Consider the following 20406-nt stretch of genomic DNA (forward strand, 5'->3'; position numbering starts at 1 on the left):
TAAACAGTCCACTGAGCTTAAACAGTCCACTGAGCTTAAACATCCCACTGAGCTTAAACATCCCACTGAGCTTAAACAGTCCACTGAGCTTAAAGGAGCTCCTTCCTGTATGAAGGTTAAAATGGATGCAGCAGGATGCACAGTGTCGCTGTTGCACAGTGGTGGTGCGGAACTGTGTGACTGTAACTTCCTGTTTCCCTGTCGCACAGTGATGATGTAACTTTCTGTTTCCCTGTCGCACAGTGATGATGTAACTTTCTGTTTCCCTGTCGCACAGTGATGATGTAACTGCCTGTTTCTCTGTCTCACGGTGATAATGTGACTTCCTGTTTCTCTGTTGCACAGTGATGATGTAACTTCCTCTTTCCCTGTCTCACAGTGATAATGTGACTTCCTGTTTCTGTGTCGCACAGTGATGATGTAACTTCCTCTTTCCCTGTCTCACAGCGGGGAGGATTTCCACCCCACCACTAACAGCCTGATCCACGGCACCCACGTCCCCAGCAAACAGGGCATCGACCGCATGGTGGAGGATGTCGAGAAACAGTGAGTCTCTCTCTCTCTCTCTCACACACACACACACTCACACTCACACTCACACCCACACACACACACACACACACACACTCACTCTCTCTCTCTCTCACACACACACACACACTCACACTCGCACACACACTCTCTCACACACACACTCGCACACACACTCTCTCTCTCTCACACACACACACACTCTCTCTCTCTCATACTCACACACACACACTCTCTCTCTAACACACACACACACACACACACACGGGGTGGGGCGTGGTGGTGGCGGTGGTTGCTGATTGGTTGGTTTGGCTGCAGGATTGAGAAGCGGGCGAAGTACAGCCGCAGGAGGGCGTACAACGACGACGCGGACATCGACTACATCAACGAGCGCAACGCCAAGTTCAACAAGAAGGCTGAGCGCTTCTACGGGAAGTACACCGCCGAGATCAAGCAGAACCTGGAGCGGGGCACGGCTGTGTGATCCTGCCCCCGGCCGCTCCCTGCTGCCCCAAACTGCCCCCGACCGCCCCCTGCTGCCCCAAACTGCCCCCTGCTGCCCCAAACTGCCCCCGACCGCCCCCTGCTGCCCCCGACCGCCCCCTGCTGCCCCCGACCGCCCCCTGCTGCCCCCGACCGCCCCCTGCTGCCCCCGACCGCCCCCTGCTGCCCCAAACTGCCCCCGACCGCCCCCTGCTGCCCCCGACCGCCCCCTGCTGCCCCAAACTGCCCCCGACCGGCCCCTGCTGCCCCAAACTGCCCCCGACCGCCCCCTGCTGCCCCAAACTGCCCCCGACCGGCCCCTGCTGCCCCAAACTGCCCCCGACCGGCCCCTGCTGCCCCAAACTGCCCCCGACCGGCCCCTGCTGCCCCAAACTGCCCCCGACCGGCCCCTGCTGCCCCCGGCCGCCCCAAACTGCCCCCGGCCGCCCCCTGCTGCCCCAAACTGCCCCCGACCGCCCCCTGCTGCCCCAAACTGCCCCCGACCGCTCCCTGCTGCCCCAAACTGCCCCCGACCGCCCCCTGCTGCCCCAAACTGCCCCCGACCGCTCCCTGCTGCCCCAAACTGCCCCCGACCGCCCCCTGCTGCTCCAAACTGCCCCCTGCTGCTCCAAACTGCCCCCGACTGCCCCCTGCTGCTCCAAACTGCCCCCAACTGCCCCCTGCTCCACTGCCACCCCAAACCGCCCCCTGCTGCCCCCGACCGCCCCCCTCCCCCAGCTCCTCTGGGCCCGGCCGCTCTCTCTGCCCCCCACCCTGGGGGTGACGGTGGTGCAGCTGGGTGCTGGAGCAGCTCCTGTGTGGAGCCCCTCTGTGGTCTCAGCGCGCACAGAGTCTGTGGGACTGAGATGCTCACCAGGCCTGTATTTTTATATCTTTCATTGTTTCACTATTGTTTCTGTACAGATGTGATGAGTGACATTCCCCCACGCCCCACTCATCTTGATGAATTATTATTTTTTGTGCCAATAAATCTTTGTGAAGACACGTGTTGTGTAAGATGGTGCTTTACGGAAATGGATTTGATAAGATTCCATTCTCATGAGAGACAGGGAAGATCTTGTGACTTAACGCTTGTCAGAGGAGTAGACTGTGTGTGTGAGAGAGTGTGTGAGAGAGTGTGTGTGAGAGAGAGAGAGAGAGGAACCATATGGAGAGCATGGCATTTTGTCACGGATGGGGGGGATGTCATGGCTGTGTACAGGGAACAAAAAAAACTAAAAACAGTTGAAGTGTTCAGTGTAACCTTTATCTGCATCATCGGGGATAGGGAGAGAGACGGTGTGTGTGTGCGTGCGTGCGTGCGTGTGTGTGTGTGTCAGCCTCCCAGCGATATGGCACAGTGAACACAGGCTTGTGACCTGAGAGATGGTGAGTTCATCAGCGAGCGTGTTTCCCGTGTCCCTTCCCGGCCCTGCCAGGCTCGGCTCTGTGTCTCTGGCGCCCTCTGCAGGCCGGCCCGGGCGTCGCAGGGAGCCGACGGGGCCGGCCCGGCTCGGGGGTCCCGTCTGATCTTACCACGCGCGATAGCCCAAACGAAACTCTGAGGAGCGCCCTAACGCGATGCAGATGGCCCCTGTCGCTTAACATCTTTCTTTCATTTTTATTATTCTTTCATAGGAAGGCTGAGAGGATATTGTGTGTGTGTGTGGCGGAGGGGCAGGCTTGCATGGGAAGAATTGGTGACATAAGTTGTTTGTGATGTCCTGCATTGTGCATTCTGGCAGTGGTTTTGAGGCCGGGCGGGGGGGGCGTCTTTTGATATTTAAGCCCAATTTCATGCTGTTTTTCAGCAGGGGCTGGGGGCTGGGGTTGGGGGTGGTCTTCGAGTCACCTCGGAGCGAAGCTACAACACTGCCACCCGGAAGGGTGTTCGGGCCCCAGCGTAGCCACAATAAGATCAGCGCAGCTGTTGGCCTCTTGCTTTGTTGGGCCCTTGATGAGGCCCTTAGCCCTGCACTGCTCCAGGGGAGGATTGTCCCCTGCTTAGTCTAATCAGATGCAACTCAGCTCAATAACGAATTATTATGTATTATTTTATTTGTATACCATTTCAAATGGACGGTCTGGTTAGGCCCACGGCGAGGGAAATGATGGAGTTGAATGTGAACGTGTCTGAGCTGTTTATTCACTGCGACAGGTTCTTGGGCGAGCTCCGAGCGGCTCTAGATTCACGGGCCGCGTTGGGAGCCGGCCCGCATTCCCTCCAGCTCCTTCCCTTACTCTGCGCCTGCGTGCCGGGCCAGCTGGGTTCCACCATCAGAGAGGCTGCACAGGCTGCGCCCCTCCTTACCAAACCTCCGCACTCCCCACCGGTGACAGGCGAGCGTCACGCGGGCTAGATTGATTCGGGTAAAAAGACCTCTCAACGATTTAATGACGCAAGATGAGGTGGTTGAGGTGAGTTCCCCCCCCTCACCGCTGTAAAGCGCTTTGAGTGCGAGAAAAGCGCTATATAAATGTAATGATCTATCTATATATAACCTGGGATGTTGTTGTATGTCGTTTTAAATGAGAATGGGCTGTGAGCGGCTGAAGGGTCTGTGGATGGTAATTGCATTCATGTGATGAGCCGTAATGGCGGCTCGGTATCCGTCGCACTACGACGGGTGGCTCCAACATCAAATAAAGTTTGCCTGCGAGGGGCGACTCGTAGCGTTTTTCTCAAGCGAAATTGAAAGGGAGTTCTGTGTCCTCCGCACAATGGGGGCCATTGTGCCGGGTCCCGTAAACAAAAAAGCGCTTTTTTTAAAAAGGGAGGGGGGGAGGGGAAGGGAGATGTGTCGAGATGCGTTTGTGGTTTTCCCGGAATGTTCCCGGTTTAGGACTGAAGTTCCCCCTGCGGCTGAATGCTTTAAAAAAAAAAAAACGCGTATCGCAAACAGGCGCGGGATCGGGTGTCAGGGCTGGAGGTGGAACTGCGTTGTTTTAAGCCCGAGCACCTTCAGCTCGTGATGAGAAAATGAGGTCTTTCCAGGCAGAAAGAGTAAAACTATCCGCGCGGGGGCGGGGCGCAGACACGAGCCCTGTAGTTATCCGTGAAGATCACGGAGCGCGCGGCTCGCCGGGCCGTGCCTCGTCTTTACCGCGGAGAACGCGCCAGCCTGGTTTTGTGTGACATGGCTGCCACCGCGCTACAGGTGCTGAGTGATTCCAAATTCAAGATTTTATCTTTGCTTGGCTGCGATGTAGGACTCATTTCATTAAGATGGATGCGAGATTCGTGAGAGTGCGTGTCCGTGTCTGTGTGTCCGTGTGCATGAGTGCGTGTCCCTGTGCGTGTCCATGTGCGTGTCCATGTGTGTGTGAAAGTGTGTGTGCATGCGTGTCCGTGTGTGTGTGTGTGTGTGTGAGTATATGTATGTGTGTCCCTGTGTGTGTGTGCATGCATGTGTCCATGTGTTTGAGAGTGTGTGCCCCTGTTTGTGTGCATGAGTCTGTCCCTGTGCATGTCCATGTGTATGTGTGTCCATGTGTGTGTGTCCATGTGCATGAGAGTGTATGTACGTGTACGTGTGAGTGTGCATGAGTCTGTCCCTGGGCGTGTGTGTGTCCATGTGTATGTGTGTGCATGTGTGTGTGTGTGCATGTGTGTGTGTGAGCATGAGTCTGTCCCTCTGCATGTCCATGTGTATGTGTGTCCATGTGTGTGTGTCCATGTGCATGAGAGTGTATGTACGTGTACGTGTGAGTGTGCATGAGTCTGTCCCTGGGCGTGCATGTGTGTGCATGTGTGTCCATGTGTATGTGTGTGCATGTGTGTACATGTGCATGTGTGTGTGTGAGCATGTGTGTGTGTGAGTGTGTGTGTGTGTCCATGTGTATGTGTGTGCATGTGTGTGTGTGAGCAAGACATTAACAAAACATGCATGCGAGTGGCCAGTAAATTGCAAACACAGAGGTGGTTGACCAGACCCTTGTACATTACTTCATCAATCGATCAGGCGATCAATAACACAAGCTCCAGGTGGCCACAGACCGCGGTGAGGTCCAGCGTCTGTACGACAGTAACAGGAAGTCATCCGAGAGCGTTCACTCCACACAGAAAGAAAAGAAAAAAAACACAAAAACACACAAATAGTAAGTGATTACATTGTATTTAATAAGTGACACAATTCATAAACACATTTGTGGTCTTATTGTACAATAACGTGGTTCTGCCTTGCCCTGGATAGCTCAGCCATGCGATCACATACGCAGTTTACAATTAGCTCAGCGTGACAGTTAGCTGATTTATTTGCATGTTTTTTTTTTTTGGTTTTTTTTTTGGTGCTGAAGTTCCTCATTCTAAGTGCGCTAGGCTAGCTCCAGCTAATGCCTTACTGATAGTCAGTGCTGAGTCACTGTTATGGCTCCAAATTCTTTCTTTTTTTAACTGGGTTTTAATTGGCTGTGAATTGATCCCTGGCACAATTGCAAAAGGTTTTCCGAGCTCATGCCAAATTCCTGTCCTTAATTATACAGTCCGACCATGTTCATGACCTGACATTTTTTATTGTATTGTCTGAGGGGTTTGTGAGTCACGGCTCACAGTGGGTTTTTTTCGTGTCCGTAAGTCAGACATTTCACTGTGGTCTGATCTGTGACGTCACACACTGCGTGTACAGCGCAGAGATGATTACCTGAGTCAGGGTGACTGGTGAAACTGAAAACCTGGAACTGGACCTGCCCCCACAGGACTGTCATTGTGGAAAGAAACTTGAGGCTGGCACTCAGATTATTTCTCCGAGAACAAGATAAATATTTTGCAAAATATTGAGAAATTCTCTCCCCCCCCTAAATATTTCTCAAATTACCTACCCCCCCTCCCCCCTTAACCATATAACCAATTTTCAACAAAATCAGTTTTCAACAAAGTTTTCAAGAGCTTGTTCACCAGCAGTTGCTCACAAACAAATCTCCTGGATGACTGGTCTGCAAACCAGGCCCTGGAGGGCTGCAGGGTGCGCTGGTTGCTGTTGTTTCTCAGCAATTGTCTTGTACATTAAGCCAGTCAATTACACAGTTGACTAGCCTCACCTTGTTTTCTTGAACTTAACTTTTATGGGTAAGAGAATTTGTGTTACGTTTAAACGTGTGTTACAATGTATGTGTTACAGGGAGATTTTATGTGACACAAACGTAGTAATGTGTTAGAAAAAGTAACACAAGTGTTTTTGAGAGGTTTAAGGTTGCCAATTTTAAGGTGAAGACTAAAAACAGCTCGCAGCCCCCGGTCCCACGTCCATAAAATTGCTGGCATTGCGGGCCTCCCGAGTTGAACCGTCAAAGCGGGAACGGTCACGCGTTACTGGTGGTCATCACGGTTTTGTCTGCGCCGGACCGTCTCGCCACCTACTCTCCGGTTCAGCCTCCGGAGAAAAAGCGCAACTAGACAGTCTGGTTTTACGGTTTGATTCAGCGCCTCGAACTCTGTAATTACACGAGTCGCGCGCACCGCGAAACGTGGGCCGTCACCGCGCGGATCGCAATTAATCAGCGCTCTCTGCGCGCGCGCCAGCCGGCTGTCAAAGCAAAACGGCCCGTCACGTCAGACGGGGAGGGAGGGGGGGGGGGAAAGATGCGCCCGAAATGAATCGAAATATGTAATTAAGTTTACTTCTCGCTTTGATGAGCCTCTCCAGCAGCCAGAGCAGACTTAATGAGCCTTAATGAAACCTGCGAGGTTACGCCGGGTGCCGCAGGAACCAACACGTTCAAAAGACTCGCAGCGGCGTGTTCCTAAACAATCGGCCCTTGTGCGCTGGCTTTTTTTTATTATTTTTTTTTAAAAGGAAACGAAAGCAGTTTTCAGATCCGCCAAAACACTGCTTTATACGGAAAACACGATTCTGTGATAATTCAAACGTTTCATCAAAAGACACCATTTTCTACAAGGTGTATACATAAAAATGCAAGTGTACACGTCTTGGTTAAGAGACATGGGTGGTTTATGTTATTAATGTACCATTTGCTTTGGCCAGGCACTACTAAACTGAATATTCTGCACTGACTTTACTGAACTGGATGGCACAAAATCTTATCAAGGGTAAAAATACAACTACTCCCAGACACGTGCTTATTACAACGCTTGTCTTGACTACTGGTTTAGTGTTACAAACCTGACATCTAGTGGCAAACCAATGGAACTGCATACGTTTACACAGGTACGTTGACTTCTGACGGTCAAGAGAGGAATAGCGGCAGTAAACACCTTCAAACCACAACACTGTTTATCCCTCCCCCTTCTCTGTGAACGCGCTGACGTTGAAACGCCATTGGCTGTGGCAGTTAGAACCAATTTTCGACCAACGAGATTGAATTATTGTACAGTTATACAATGTTTTGGTACAGAGTATCGGGTGTCAACTGCATATTTTGAATCCCGAATTTAAGGACAATAAACACAGGCATAGGGTGAGTCAACATGTCTGAGCCTTTTTCAATGATAGGGATTTACAATGGTCTTGTAACTATGTTTTAACACAAAAATCCAATTGTACCTTTAAAGTCTACTGTGGACTACAGGTTAAATTCAGTTAAATAAAATGCAGAGCGGCATGGATGGTGCAGTGGGTAGCACTGCCGCCTCACAGCAAGGAGGTCCTGGGTTCGAATCCCCGTCGGCCGGGGCCTCTCTGTGTGGAGTTTGCATGTTCTCCCCGTGTCTGTGTGGGTTTCCTCCGGGTACTCCGGTTTCCTCCCACAGTTCAAAGACATGCACGTTAGGCTGATTGGAGAGTCTAAATTGCCCGTAGGTATGAGTGTGTGAGTGAATGGTGTGTGCCATGCGATGGACTGGTGACCTGTCCAGGGTGTATTCCTGCCTTTTGCCCAATGTATGCTGGGATAGGCTCCTGCAACCCTGTTCTGGATAAGCGGGTTAAGATAATGGATGAATGAATGAATGAAAATGCACAGAAACTCAGAAAGGAGACATCCCCCTGACAACAATGTGAATGGTGCAATAAACAGATTAAAACTCAATGTACTCTCCACAAACACAAACACAAACGCTTCAGTTTTTTCAGAAATATCTTTTATTTGAGCTCTTCACAAAACATGATATAAATATCACAGCACTTTCTACAAAAAAAAGTCCCACCTGCGTGAAATCTCGACGTCCACCGCGCACGACTAAAGGACTCTACATCTGAAAGAAAACATCTACAATTGAAACCTGCAACTTCCTGTATATACACGTACCCTATATACAACCGATATTACAATATTTACATGGCCTTCCTTCCACACAGACACGGGGAAGCATCGTGTCACACAGAGAGAGGTCGCTCTCTGTGAGGAACAGCTGCCAGGACGTTCTGGAGAACGGCAGAACCTCCGGGGGGGTTCTCAAGACCAGGCTCGATACGGTGCCAGATACTATTTAGCTTTGAGGCAAACTAAGCAGCGGGCACACTTCAGTGGGCGGAGAAGGCGAGCAACGCTGGGCCGAACGGCCTGTTCTCGCCCCGTACGTTACGCTATGCTAACGTGCTACCGCGATTTGGCGTGCGCCCGGCCCTTGACGGGGACCCAGTGGCCGTACGGGTTCCTCCCGGTCATGTAGTACGACCGCACGGTGGCGGTGTTCTCCGGGCTGCTGGAGGACCGGCCGGACACCGGCTTGGCCACGGAGTTCTGCAGGAGAAACAAGAAGAAGAAGAAGAAAGTGCCGTTAAACCCCTCCCTGCTGTGGTCTTGCCTGCATGAGACCGAGATGGTTTCAAATGTCATCGGCATCATAAAACACAGAATCCGGCTCCTCCATTCATTAGTCTGATGCACTGAACAGGGATCTGGCATCAGCAGATGTCTACTGTCCTTGTCTCGTGGCCCGGAGACCAATAAAAATATATTTAACACACCATGCAGGATAAGACTTATGAAATTAAATGACAAGCTGTATCTAAAGTGGTCTTGAGTCTTCCTAAATATTTGGTCACACTATATGATAAGGGTACATGAATTGGCACCAGCTAATGTAGTGGTTAACATGAATTAATGATGGACAAACACATAAACAAAGCTGTACAGATTAACCTCCCAGTAGTTGGTAAACTACATTCGTTCAGGCTAATGCATGTAACCTTATTGTAAAGTGTGTCTTGTGAAAGTAAGAAGGCGTGTCTCTTACGTTTATGCTGAAGGAGATCTTGTTCTTGGGGGACATTTTGGGGCAGGGCACGTCCTGTTCAGCCTCAGTCTGACTGGGACTCTGCAGAGAGAGAGAGGGGAGAGAGACAGAGACGGACACAAGTTCAGACAGGGACAGGAAATGACCTCACGCACGCTCACACCGCTGCCTAGCAACACTAAGGTGCCAATGAGACCCACGGACAGGCACCATAACATTATGGTCTGTATCTGCTGATCATGGCTTAAAGCTAATTCATGGTACCGCCTGATACAGTAGGATTTTTGGGGACGATAATGTAGAACACACACCAGAGGCGATGTGTTTACGACGCCTCCCATGTTGTAAAAATATCATGGACTTCATATTCCTTTCTAATGCTTTCACCAGCCAAAGTCACAAGAAACCCCTCACCGAGTAAACAAGTTAAAATATTTTGTTATGCAAAAAATAAGTGGTTCATAAAGCTAGTGTTTGTTCCAGTTCTTCCATAAAGAGGAAACCGGGCTGCAGTCTGCCTTGGCGCTGGAACACGGAACAGCAGAAACCCCCATGCGTCTACTGAACCTCAGAGTTTCGACACGGTGTTGAGAGCGGTCCTCGGTAAATGCACTGGTCTCCAGTACGGCCAACGACATGGAGAGTATCTGAACATCCCGCCTGTCAGAGAAACATTCACAGACCTCAAAAACATTACATACTGCGCACGGCCAAAACCAAAAACATAAAACAAAAAAAATAAAAATAAAATGACTTGATTTCATACAAACCAAAACCCAAAAAGCCCTGCCCTGTCTGGACAGAGGGGTTTAAAGCCCTCTCGTTCTCAGACGCCATGTACACACTTATCTGGAGCCAAATGGAGCTGCGCTCTTCCTCGGGGACAGTCACAAAAAAACGCAGAGCGCAAATCTTCAGCCTGTCGCCGGGACCTTCTGCTCAATGACAACGCACATGTCAACCCCCAACCCCCCCCCCCTCCCCCTCACGCCCCCCCCCACACACACACACTCATGTACTCATATGAACAGGTGTAGTCACACTACGCATTACAGTAACGTGCAGGTTCAGTTGTAGAGGATGTTATCGTGGATGAAGTGCGCTCTGGACTTTAAACTTGTCTATAGGTGGCAGGACGTCCTGAGGACACAGGAAGCCGGCAGTGTGTGCGGACGGAGGGCTTCGTCTTACGATGAGCGCTCCTACTCCCCTCGCAACGCCGTCGCTAAGCAGCAGCGATCTCTCAGTAAACCACACCCACAAACCCGTGATGTCACAGACTGCCACCTCATCACTCCCGCAGGATAGGCCGTTTGAGGTGACGGCCACAGTCATGTGACCTAGAGAGACAGAGATAAGCAGATCACATGACGCTAACGCTGCACACCAGGAGAGAGGCAGGGGGGGGGGGGGAGTTTAGAAAACACAAGAAAATTAATTTTAAATTAATTTTTCCTCTACAGGACATGCGAAAGGCGGAGACGCCAGTGTGTCATCGTCTCAGTGAAAGTGTTACAACATTGTGTTTCGTGTAGGAGAAATGAAATGACAAACCCTTTTGAGGCATTACGTCCGTGACAGGGCACCCTGACGCGTGAGAGAAAGGGCCTGAAAGTCAAACAGGTCTGGTGATCAGGTCAGGTGTCAACAAGGCCCAGTCCCCCACCCAGCCTGAGAACAGCTCTGACCCAACACATTAACCCTCAGTGACCCACACAGATCCCATGGTAGAACAATGGCACTCAAATATGCTTCACTGAAAAATATGTCTGTCTTAACAAGTGTTTTTATTCTCATAATAAGACTTAAGGTCTTAGTTTTAAAGAGCATTTCCTACTCTTTAAAAGTAGGAAATATTAGCTTGTTTTAAGTTGCTGGTTTGCTTGACAATTCAAAAAGTTCTTATTCCATAGGCACAGGTTGACTAGTCAAACTGTTTTACCTCATTGGCAATATTTTTGTCTTACTTGCCGTAAAAGTAATAAGTCTAAATACAAGTGGTAATATGCTCAGATTTACTTATTGTTTGATGCAACGTTTATGCAATGGCTACTGCTAGTGCATTTTACACCGAAGACTTGATGTGGTTACCTTTGCTTAGTCTAAACCTTCTGTATACACGCTTTTGAGTGGCTCTGGAAAAGAAAACATTGATGTTTCAGCATGTTATAGATTTCTTTTTTTAATTAACTTCAAACTGCCATGGTTAACACTTGATCTTTGCAGAACACTTCATGGAAAGGCCTAGCCTGAACTCAAGAGCTCTGCTTGTTTTACGGCGATGCTAATGAGCTTTGCCGTTTGTGTACAACAGACAAAGCACAGACAACTCAGTCAAAGGCACTGATCCAAAACTGAAGGCGCCAGCTCGGTGAGTGGTGAGTGCAGACAAGCGTGTAGTTCTGTCTCCCCCTGGTGGCCAGTTAAGATAAGACCGTCTGCAGTCTGCGTGTCCCAGCAGCTGAACCGACAACGCAGAATGGAAACAGATCTCCCCTGACCCCCGTGTTTACTCCGAACCAGGGCTGCCAAACTCCTGCTCCAGAGGGCCTGAGTGCCAGCAAGAGGACTGTTTGCAGCCAATTTATTCCCCGTAAACAAGGTGTGAAGCCTTATGCCAATCACGGACACATTGTGGCAACGCTTTATTATACAGGCTGTTGATTGCTGAGAATTTACCGGGTAATACTCGCATGTAATTACTTGGCAGCTATTAATTTCAGAGGCAAGTACTATTAAACATATTTCACTTATCGTATTTATTTCTGAACAGAATAGTTACCTAATGACACGAGTAAAAACTCGGTCCATAAACAGCCTCTGAATCAAACATCGACCCCCCCCGGCAGACACCGAGGCCCTCCCGGACCGGAGTTTCTGAGTTCCCTGCTTTAAGCGGCTGACGGCACGGGGCCGGTAGACCCTCCTCCCCGGCGGTACCCACCTCTCTCGGGCTGGTCTGGGGCCTCGCCCGCGGGGCGAACACGGGCCCCTCCGGGTCCTCCAGCGCGGCGGGGACCTCCTCCCACCCCCCCCGGGCGCGCGCTGCGCTCTCTCGGGACGCCAGGAGCACTTGCCTCTTTTCTGGAGGGGAGAACACACCGCTTAGTCACCATGTGAGAGGGAGTCAATCGGGTTAAAACAATAGATCAGTAAATAAACTCTGGCAACCCGTATTTGCTAACATCCAGAGGCGTGTTTTTTGCTTCTTTTTTGTGATAACTGCAATACTGACGCTGTCAGCTTACACTTTTCACTGCATGATGAATACAGCTGCGTATATTTGTGGGAGATTTGCGGACCCCTTACCTGGCAGGCTCAGGTGGGCGCCGGTGCTGTCGGGCTCCCGGGACCTGGAGGAGCTGCGGGTTCGGGACCTCCTCTCGGGGGACAGAGCCAGGCGGAGGCGGCTCTGGGCCAGGACCCCGCGGAGGTTAGTGGACCGGGACCGGGCCCGGGCTGGGGACCCGCGGGGGCAGCGCCGGGCGGGCGAGTGGGAGGGGCTGTAGGAGCGCGAGCGCGCCCTGTAGCGGCGGGGCGGGGACCGGCGGCCCCCCCGCCGGCAGCGTGAGCGGGCGGGGGCCCTGGACCTGCGTGGAGAGAGGAGCTCTGTGACATCACACACACTGAGGAGAGAGGAGCTCTGTGACATCACACACACTGTATGTACAAACACGTCAGCCACACTGAGGAGAGAGGAGCTGTGACATCACACACACTGAGGAGAGAGGAGCTCTGTGACATCACACACACACTGAGGAGAGAGAGGCTCTGTGACATCACACACACTGTATGTACAAACACGTCAGCCACACTGAGGAGAGAGGAGCTCTGTGACATCACACACACTGAGGAGAGAGGAGCTCTGTGACATCACACACACTGAGGAGAGAGGAGCTCTGTGACATCACACACACTATATATGTTAAAAAACCTAACCGCTTCAAACTTTTAAAGTGTCCACTAGTTACTTTACGGTACAACTAGTCTTCTTTTCCACTTCATTTTAAGACTGCCCGGACACAAAATTTTTTTTTTTTTTTTTGCAATATATTAGCAAGGTGACACTTGGCTTTGTTCTACACTGTTACAGCCATGGACAGATTAGCCTCGTTTCTGATGAATCAGCTCTTCAGCTAAACATGTTTATCATACGGCTGGGCGAAACGGCCCTAAAGGCTGAGGAACAGACACACATTCCGCGTGCGGTTGTTTAAGAGCGACCCCTGAAGGGAACAGTGTTCCACACCTGGAGCTGCCGCTGTTGCTACGAGACCTCCGGCTCCTCCTGCTCCTCCGTTTGCCATGGTTCCTCCGGTTGCCACGCCGACCCCCGCTGCTGCCGCTGGTGACGGAGCTGGAGCGGGTCGCCGTGGAGACGGACCGCGACCTGGAGCGACACTCTCGGTCTGAAGCAGGGGGCCCGTCCCGTTCCTCTGACCGCCATTCTCCCGCCTCCGTCCTCTGATGCTCCCCACCTGTCAATCACACATTCACACACTGCAGTTATACGTACAGTCGATTAGACTAGGCAGGGGCCAATCCGTCTGGAGCAATGAGGGGTTAAGGGCCTTGCTCAAGGGCCCCAACGGCTGTGCGGATCTTACTGTGGCCACACCAGGGCTTGAACCACCACCCTTCCAGGTCCCAGTCATGTACCTTAGCCACTAGGCTACAGGATGCCTTAGCCACTAGGCTACAGGCTGCCCCAGATACATACATCTGACTAACACTAAGCTAAATACCATCCAGCAAGCTAAGCAGCAGGCACACTTTAGTGGTAGGAGAAGGCGAGCATTGCTGGGCTGAACGGCCTGTTCTCGCCCGCATGTTACGCTACGCATTCAGAACATCCCTAATCACGTATCCCTGCGGTATTGACTAATTATGCGTTCAGAACAACATTTCGATCCATAATCATACATTCTAACAGTAAAACGAACGCATGAGGAGGAACAGCACATTTTGTTCTTTCACAACAGGAAATGGGTGTCACGGGAGTGGAGTGGCCACTCCGAAGTTTCCTTTGTATATATTCAAACCGGCGCATCTACATACAGGCATTAGGAACAGCGATCAATAACGGTGAAACAGCCGATATGGGCCTTTACCCTATATGCAAATGTAATCAATTAGTGTTCGTCTTCGGGGTGGTGGGTGGGGTTCTGGAATAGTTATCTGGGGTGTGAAGTTGCCACCCTTAAGAAGAATTTGCGGTAATCTCCGGTAACTCTCGTTTTAACTGCCCCACAATTGGTATGTTATCGCATTCCAAGCACATGACTCGTCTGGATTATACAAAACACAAGGTTATATTTCAGATTAAATATTTCCAGCTGTTCTTACCTTTTAACTTTTCATCTTTTCTCTTCTGGTGAAATTCGCCGGCTGTGTTCTCCCTAGATAAGAACAGACGAAAATTCAGCCACTTAGGCAACAGCGTCTCCCCCTAGAGGTCAGTTGAATAACTACACGCAGACGATTCAGTTTTTTTCCATAATGCAAGTAACTTCCCTAACGGTTAGTGCTAGCCAGCTAACCTGGCTAGCCTTTTCACATTTCTAACACAAAAACACAGCGGAGTTAGGCATTCAGTAATACACGTTAACTGGGTTAGCTGGCCAATATCATAAAATTAGCTAAAGTCCGTCAAGTTCTGTTGTTGTTTTATTAAAACTTCCATTAACTAAAGTTAGCTAGCCGGTCTAACTTATAAGGCCACCTAAACTAAATAGATTGCTAGGCCATTACGAAAGCTAGCGTCGTTAGACTAACGTTAGAGAAACTCATACGCAGACAAAACAACGTTAGCTAGTTAACTAACCCCTTTCAGATTATATATATACATATATATATTATACATTAAACATTATGGTTTTAAGTATGTTACGTAACTAGCACATGCGCGAGCTCTATAAAAGAACTTACTGTTCCTTGGCAGGATTCGCCACCAAACGTATTTTCTCTGGTTTTTCGGTCCGTTCCAAATTTCCCTGAAAGGAGTGGCTTTGTACCGCCATTCGTACACTATATTAGAAAATAATTTCAGAGAACTTTAAAACGTATATTATTTTAGGATTAACGACTTGCTGACGAGCTTCTCCGATACACGCGCGCGGGTTCCTACGGTTACGCAACTGTAAAGTCCCCGAATGAAGTCACCGTCAGTCAAAAGAAGGAAACAGAGAGTACAAACGTCATCACTCGGCCTCCTATTGGGTCTGCTCTCCGTGTCCAACCTATCACAGCGTTATGCTCTCCGTGTTCAACCAATCACAGCGTTCCGAGACGACTGGAAAATTCCAGTTCTTTTGTACTTTGTTCTTTCATTGTTATTTTCCCGGTTGTGTTTGAAAGCAGAATGACAAACTAGTTTCGACCTCATTTTCCCACTTGTTTTTTTGCTGTTGTCCGATTTTACACCGTTCATGAAGCCCATTCATTTTTGTTTCATTTCAGTGTATTTTTTGGTCAATTTCGAGACCGTCAGCCAATGAACGTTACATAAATCATAAATTCAATGTTAAACAGGTCCGTGACCATGTTGGGTCAGGGTAACATTAGAGTTTTGTTTGGCATTTATGCACCATAACGCCAAACTGTACAGCAACAACCTTTCGTCTTACGGTATTACATACAGTATTCTGAATTATGCTGTATTATATACATAAATGTGTACCTGAAACTGCAGCGCTATCAGTCCTAGAAAGTTGAATTCTCGCCGGGGAAAAAATGCCAGCTTTCATCGCGAGAGCTGAGAGTTGCCTTTTGCCTGCATTCTGAAGTTGCAGAAGTGGCTAGCTATGTTATCTGCGTTATCACATTCGTCGGTGTTTGTTTAGTGAGGTAGACAGTTGCATCGAGTAGAATCGGTTCACAAGTCTCTACAGTCTCGCTGTCACTGTCTCGCTAGGTAACGTTAGAGACACTAATTTGACTTTGACGATGGAATTGCTGGATATTCTACCGCCTAGATTTGGCTATGTCATATTGACATATTTATATAGCTGGATAATGTTGACGTATCTAGGAGTCAAGGTTGGCGGAGCGAGAAAGAAATACAATGTTAAGGTGGGTTTGTGCGTAATCGTCAATAAATTAAGACTGATCATGCATGTCGAATGGTATGTTAGCTACGTGTCTAACTAGCAAGTAACTGAAGTGAATGGAGGAGTGTTGCAAGCTAACTAGCTATGTTTAGCAAAACGCTAGTTCCCACTTATCGTCCTCAGTTCAGACTATTTTTTGTATCGACGTTAACGTGTGTGGCTATAGACCCTCTCTGTTAGCTATAACCGCACGACGAGGACTTCCAGGTTGCCTACTCTATATTGTAGGATGCACAGTATTATTACATTTTTTATAACGGTATTTAGCAGTAACTTGTAAAAAGGTTAAATGTGTTGCTAGGTGTGTTCACGCAAGCGTCCTGACTACGCGTCCTACTTCAGACGATCTTGCCCGCGGGTCATAGTGGTTGTCAGTTCTGAAACCGAGTAATGTCCTTAAGTCGTCTAATCTTACTTAAGGAACTTAAAATATAATCATTTTAAATCTTGCGTTGGCAGTATCCCACAATGTACAGTGACAAGGAACAGGTTTTCAACTGCATCCAAAGAGCGCACCAAAACACCCTGGAGGTGTACCCGCAGTGGCTGGTCTTCCAGACAATCGCTGCCCTCGTTTACCCGGTGTGTATAGTGCCCCTGCAAGTGTGTGTATGTATGTGTGTGTGTGTGTGTGTGTGTGTGTGTGTGTGTGTGAGCTCTTGGCTCCACATACCAGTCTTTGACACACTTAAGCCTGCCTGCCATTGCCTTGACATCCCACACCACATTTCTGTTGCTATTCTACACCTCAAACAGGAATTCTGTTAAGCCTGGTAATACCCCCACAACAATACATGCGAGGTTGTTCAATTAATAGTGGCGTGTTCCTACCGGCATACAGTTATATTACGCATTTGAAGTTGAAGTTTTAACTTTTATATAAAAACATGCTAAACCGTAGTTATACTGTAGAACCTCTCCTCATGTACCCCCAGCCAGATGCAGGTATTTCATGTGTTCTACCTCAAGCACACCTGATACAACTAATCTAACCCATAATTCATTGTAATAGGTGTGTTAGAGAAGGTACACATCAAATATCTGCATCTGGCTGGGGTAGGGGAGGAGAGGTTTTGGAATGAAAGGATTTTGGCTATCACTTTACATCCTCCCTCCCTCCCTCCCTCCCTCCCTCCCTCCCTCTCACTCACTCACTCACTCACTCCCTCCCACTGTCTCACTCTCTTTCTCTCTCTCTCAGACTGCGGCTGCAGTGTTGGGAGCCATTTGGGTCACCAGCAGGTTCTCGTATGCCTGGGGTTACTACACCGGTGGTAAGACCTACACAAACACAGTTTTATATATATATATATATATATACATACATACATACATACATACATATATATATATATATATATCTACATACATACATACATACATATATATATATATATATCTCGACAGCACATAGAAGCTTCGTGACTGAGCTGTTTGACCTCAAGCGTTTCTCCTGTTTGAATGGTGCAACAGCAGGGCGATGTTTAGGACTTTGACCAGCGCCCAACGCCATAAACCTCACAGGACAGTGATGCCAAGTTTATCCAGCCTAGTGCTGAACAATCATTAAAGGGCCAGTTCACCGAAAAAGGAAATTAAGCTTCCAGACTTTCCACATGCCAGGAGTGCTATCTATCTTCCCAATCAGGGATGGGCAACACTCCTGAGAGCAGAAGTTGGTTTGAAATCCAGAAACAAATACTGCAGCTCACCCTAATACAACAGACATTAACTGGACAATATTTACATTTAAAAAAAAGAAGTAAATATTATATATCTCTTTCCAAATATAATGCCACAGTTACTCACAAACACCCACAGAGCGTAATTTGAAAACGAATAATGAAATATGTCAACTATGTACAGTATATCAGTGCAAAGTCTCAAGCAAATCATGGCAGTATTCTGGTCGCAATGTCAACATTGTTTCGACATCTCATCTGGATAAATACATAGTACTCCAGCTAAGTGGAAACAGAGGTTAATTAATTTATTTATTTATTTTTGGTGGTTCCGTTTCCTTGTCAGTGGAGTTTTCCTTTAAAAGGTCAAATGTGTTTATTTCTTAACTGAACATTCTAATGCACTACTGGTGACTGAAAGCAACGGGGTTCTAGAACACTTAGAAAAAAAGTCGAGTTTACGGTTACGATTTACACTACGTTGGTCTGTGAAGCATACTTTGTTTTATCCCCGTTTCAAATTTGTCATGTTCTGTATTTTTCTTTTGTTTAGATCCCGCAAAGAGGATGCACGGTGTTTATGGATACATTGGCCTGTTTGGAGTCATTTTCCTCTCAATTTCAATCGCATTGCAGCTACTGGGAATCATCTAAACCTGACCACTGGCATCATAACAGCACGGCTTTACTGCAGCCATCAAAGTCCGCCATCGGACGCGGAGGGAACAAATCCATTCTAATCAATGACAGCGGCTCCACTGTAGCCATCGCGTCACGTTCGATCGCGACGTGAAAGTTAGAGAATCACCGAAGTTAATTTCTCGATGGTTGACGCGCGCGTTAATTTCCATATCCTGAATTGATTTTAATGAGAGAATTTAGTTGTTCAGCTTGTTTTTAAACTCCATTTTAAGTGGGTGGCTATTCATGTCGGATACGTCATCACAGTCTGTAATTTAGCCAGCTAGCTAATTTAGCTGGTTACAACTGAACCAGGGCATCGTTGCTTAATCCAATGAGTGAAAAATATCATAGCTTTCGACAGCCCAATGTAAAGTGAGCGAGCAAAACACAAAAGTAGGCTGTCAGATTTATTGATGATGGCGATGGCTGCAGTGGAGTTGAATATACCGCCCTCTTTAATCTCCCGTGCCCTCTGCACTGTATTGCTGTAATCACTGTGAACTTGATTGTAATCACTATGTTCTCAAGCTGTGAAATAATTTAGCTCCAGCAGTAAAAATATAACTGCCCAATAAAAACCTCAACAGAAAGTGTGGTATCCTCGTTCTTATTTGTAATATGGTTTCCCTGCAGTAGATGAGATTGGAGTGCTGAAATGCAGTTTGTAGAAAATCATGTGCACACATATACAGTACTAATGCCTGAATATATATTATTTGGGTGAATATATAATTAATCATTTGTTACTCAATTGATGCTTTTATCCATAGCGACTTACAGTTGATTAGACTAAGCAGGGGACAATCCCCCCAGCAGCAATGCGGGGTTAAAGGCCTTGCTCAAGGCCAAATAGCTGCATTGATCTTATTGTGGCTACACCGGGGCTTGAACCACCAACCTTCCAGGTCCCAGTCATGTACCTTAACCACTACGCTACAGGCTGCCCCCTACATTTACTGAGAAAAAATATTTGGTCTTGAACCTTGAGTCTGGTTCAGATAGGATAATTATTGTACCATTACAATTACGTATTGTTATGCTTAGATTTTATGTCTATGAAGTAATCAAGGTTAGCTTCTCATGATTTGTTGGGTTTATGACCGAATGGCTTGTTCACTCGGGGTTATAAAATGTAATGGTATGAGGTCTGCGGACAGTTTTTCCCAGCAGGTTTATAATGGCTTTTTTTCTTTTCAAGTTATGGTGCTTTGCTGCCTGCTTAGTGTGTCAGTTAGCTGGTTACCTAATCAGTTGGATTACATTTCTGTCAGGTACAGCACACCATTGTCTTAAGAAAAGTATGACACTTCTGTTGAAAATAAATAAACTCTTGAACAGAGTAAAACGGCATACCTGTGTCCAGCCATGCATTTTGTTGTTTCCCTGTTTGTTTTTTTGTTTTTTTCCCCCCTCCTCTTCAGTTCACTCACAAGTGATCTGCTGGCCGGGGAGAGGGGCGTGCCCGGTAATTGGAAACGCATGTCAGTGCCATTGAAAAGGGGTCAGGTCGGCCCCAAGAGAAGCTTTTTCCTTTTCTCTCCCTCCCTCCCTCCTCTTGGGCTGGGTTATATTGTTCGGTTGGCACTTGCTTATGTTTCCTGGTTATTTCTCTGTAAAATGGTTTCCCACATTTTGTTAAACTTTGACATTTTTCTTATGAAACTAGGGTCTTCCCACCATGTTGTCGCTGTAACCGACCGGCCGTAACATAATGGTGTCACCGACACAACATTCAGTTGCAGCCCTCAGACGTGATAAGGCAAGAATGGCGTACTGGTTTGTT

The 20406-nt window shown here is 48.2% G+C and overlaps 3 protein-coding genes across 9 annotated transcripts in view; 2 read left to right on the forward strand and 1 right to left on the reverse strand.

Moving 5' to 3' along the window:
- Positions 1-1105, forward strand: part of syf2 (SYF2 pre-mRNA-splicing factor) — a 5615-nt gene extending 4510 nt beyond the window's left edge. Inside the window, exons 6-7 of one of the 2 annotated variants that reach the window (XM_061259920.1) lie at positions 448-546; positions 850-1103. In XM_061259920.1, coding sequence (XP_061115904.1) covers positions 448-546; positions 850-1015 — 265 coding nt within the window. In that variant the 3' untranslated portion in view covers positions 1016-1103. Of the gene's footprint in view, positions 1-447; positions 547-849 lie in introns of both variants that reach the window. The other variant, XM_061259930.1, reaches the window with a different exon arrangement.
- Positions 1106-8028: 6923 nt separating this feature from the next.
- rsrp1 (arginine/serine-rich protein 1) lies at positions 8029-15329 on the reverse strand. 6 transcript variants are annotated; one of them, XR_009709139.1, is made up of 9 exons: positions 15077-15329; positions 14495-14547; positions 13398-13626; positions 12458-12738; positions 12093-12232; positions 11240-11283; positions 10703-10756; positions 9149-9229; positions 8625-8652 (listed from the first exon to the last, which is right to left on the reverse strand). XR_009709139.1 is itself a non-coding variant. In XM_061247889.1 (7 exons), the coding sequence occupies exons 1-7, from the start codon at positions 15166-15168 to the stop codon at positions 8509-8511; spliced, it is 1020 nt and encodes a 339-aa protein (XP_061103873.1). In that variant the 5' UTR covers positions 15169-15318; the 3' UTR covers positions 8029-8508. The 6 variants fall into 6 exon arrangements, 3 of the variants coding, with proteins under 3 accessions (XP_061103873.1, XP_061103888.1, XP_061103879.1); XR_009709137.1 differs by lacking the exons at positions 8625-8652; positions 9149-9229 and adding an exon at positions 10130-10488; XM_061247889.1 differs by lacking the exons at positions 10703-10756; positions 11240-11283 and having other exon boundaries at positions 8029-8652; positions 15077-15318.
- A 562-nt stretch (positions 15330-15891) lies between these two features.
- Positions 15892-19213, forward strand: mgst3b (microsomal glutathione S-transferase 3b). The gene is made up of 4 exons (XM_061247926.1): positions 15892-16219; positions 16717-16839; positions 17459-17531; positions 18493-19213. The coding sequence occupies exons 1-4, from the start codon at positions 16094-16096 to the stop codon at positions 18591-18593; spliced, it is 423 nt and encodes a 140-aa protein (XP_061103910.1). The 5' UTR covers positions 15892-16093; the 3' UTR covers positions 18594-19213.
- Positions 19214-20406: the final 1193 nt, after the last annotated feature.

The sequence above is a fragment of the Conger conger genome, chromosome 1, assembly GCF_963514075.1.
Source record: "Conger conger chromosome 1, fConCon1.1, whole genome shotgun sequence".
Taxonomy (NCBI): Eukaryota; Metazoa; Chordata; class Actinopteri; order Anguilliformes; family Congridae; genus Conger; species Conger conger.

What these genes read in the sequence shown, in the direction of transcription:
- mgst3b (XM_061247926.1), top strand. Translation starts at nt 16,094, where the DNA reads ATGGAATTGCTGGATATTCTACCGCCTAGATTTGGCTATGTCATATTG. An exon ending in GAAAGAAATACAATGTTAAG is followed by an intron (nt 16,220 to 16,716) that starts GTGGGTTTGTGC and finishes TTGCGTTGGCAG; the next exon opens with TATCCCACAATGTACAGTGA. An exon ending in TCGCTGCCCTCGTTTACCCG is followed by an intron (nt 16,840 to 17,458) that starts GTGTGTATAGTG and finishes TCTCTCTCTCAG; the next exon opens with ACTGCGGCTGCAGTGTTGGG.
- rsrp1 (XM_061247889.1), bottom strand. Translation starts at nt 15,168, where the DNA reads ATGGCGGTACAAAGCCACTCCTTTCAGGGAAATTTGGAACGGACCGAA. An exon ending in GCGAATCCTGCCAAGGAACA is followed by an intron (nt 14,548 to 15,076) that starts GTAAGTTCTTTT and finishes GTTCTTATCTAG; the next exon opens with GGAGAACACAGCCGGCGAAT. An exon ending in CCCAGACCAGCCCGAGAGAG is followed by an intron (nt 9,230 to 12,092) that starts GTGGGTACCGCC and finishes CTCTCTCTGCAG; the next exon opens with AGTCCCAGTCAGACTGAGGC.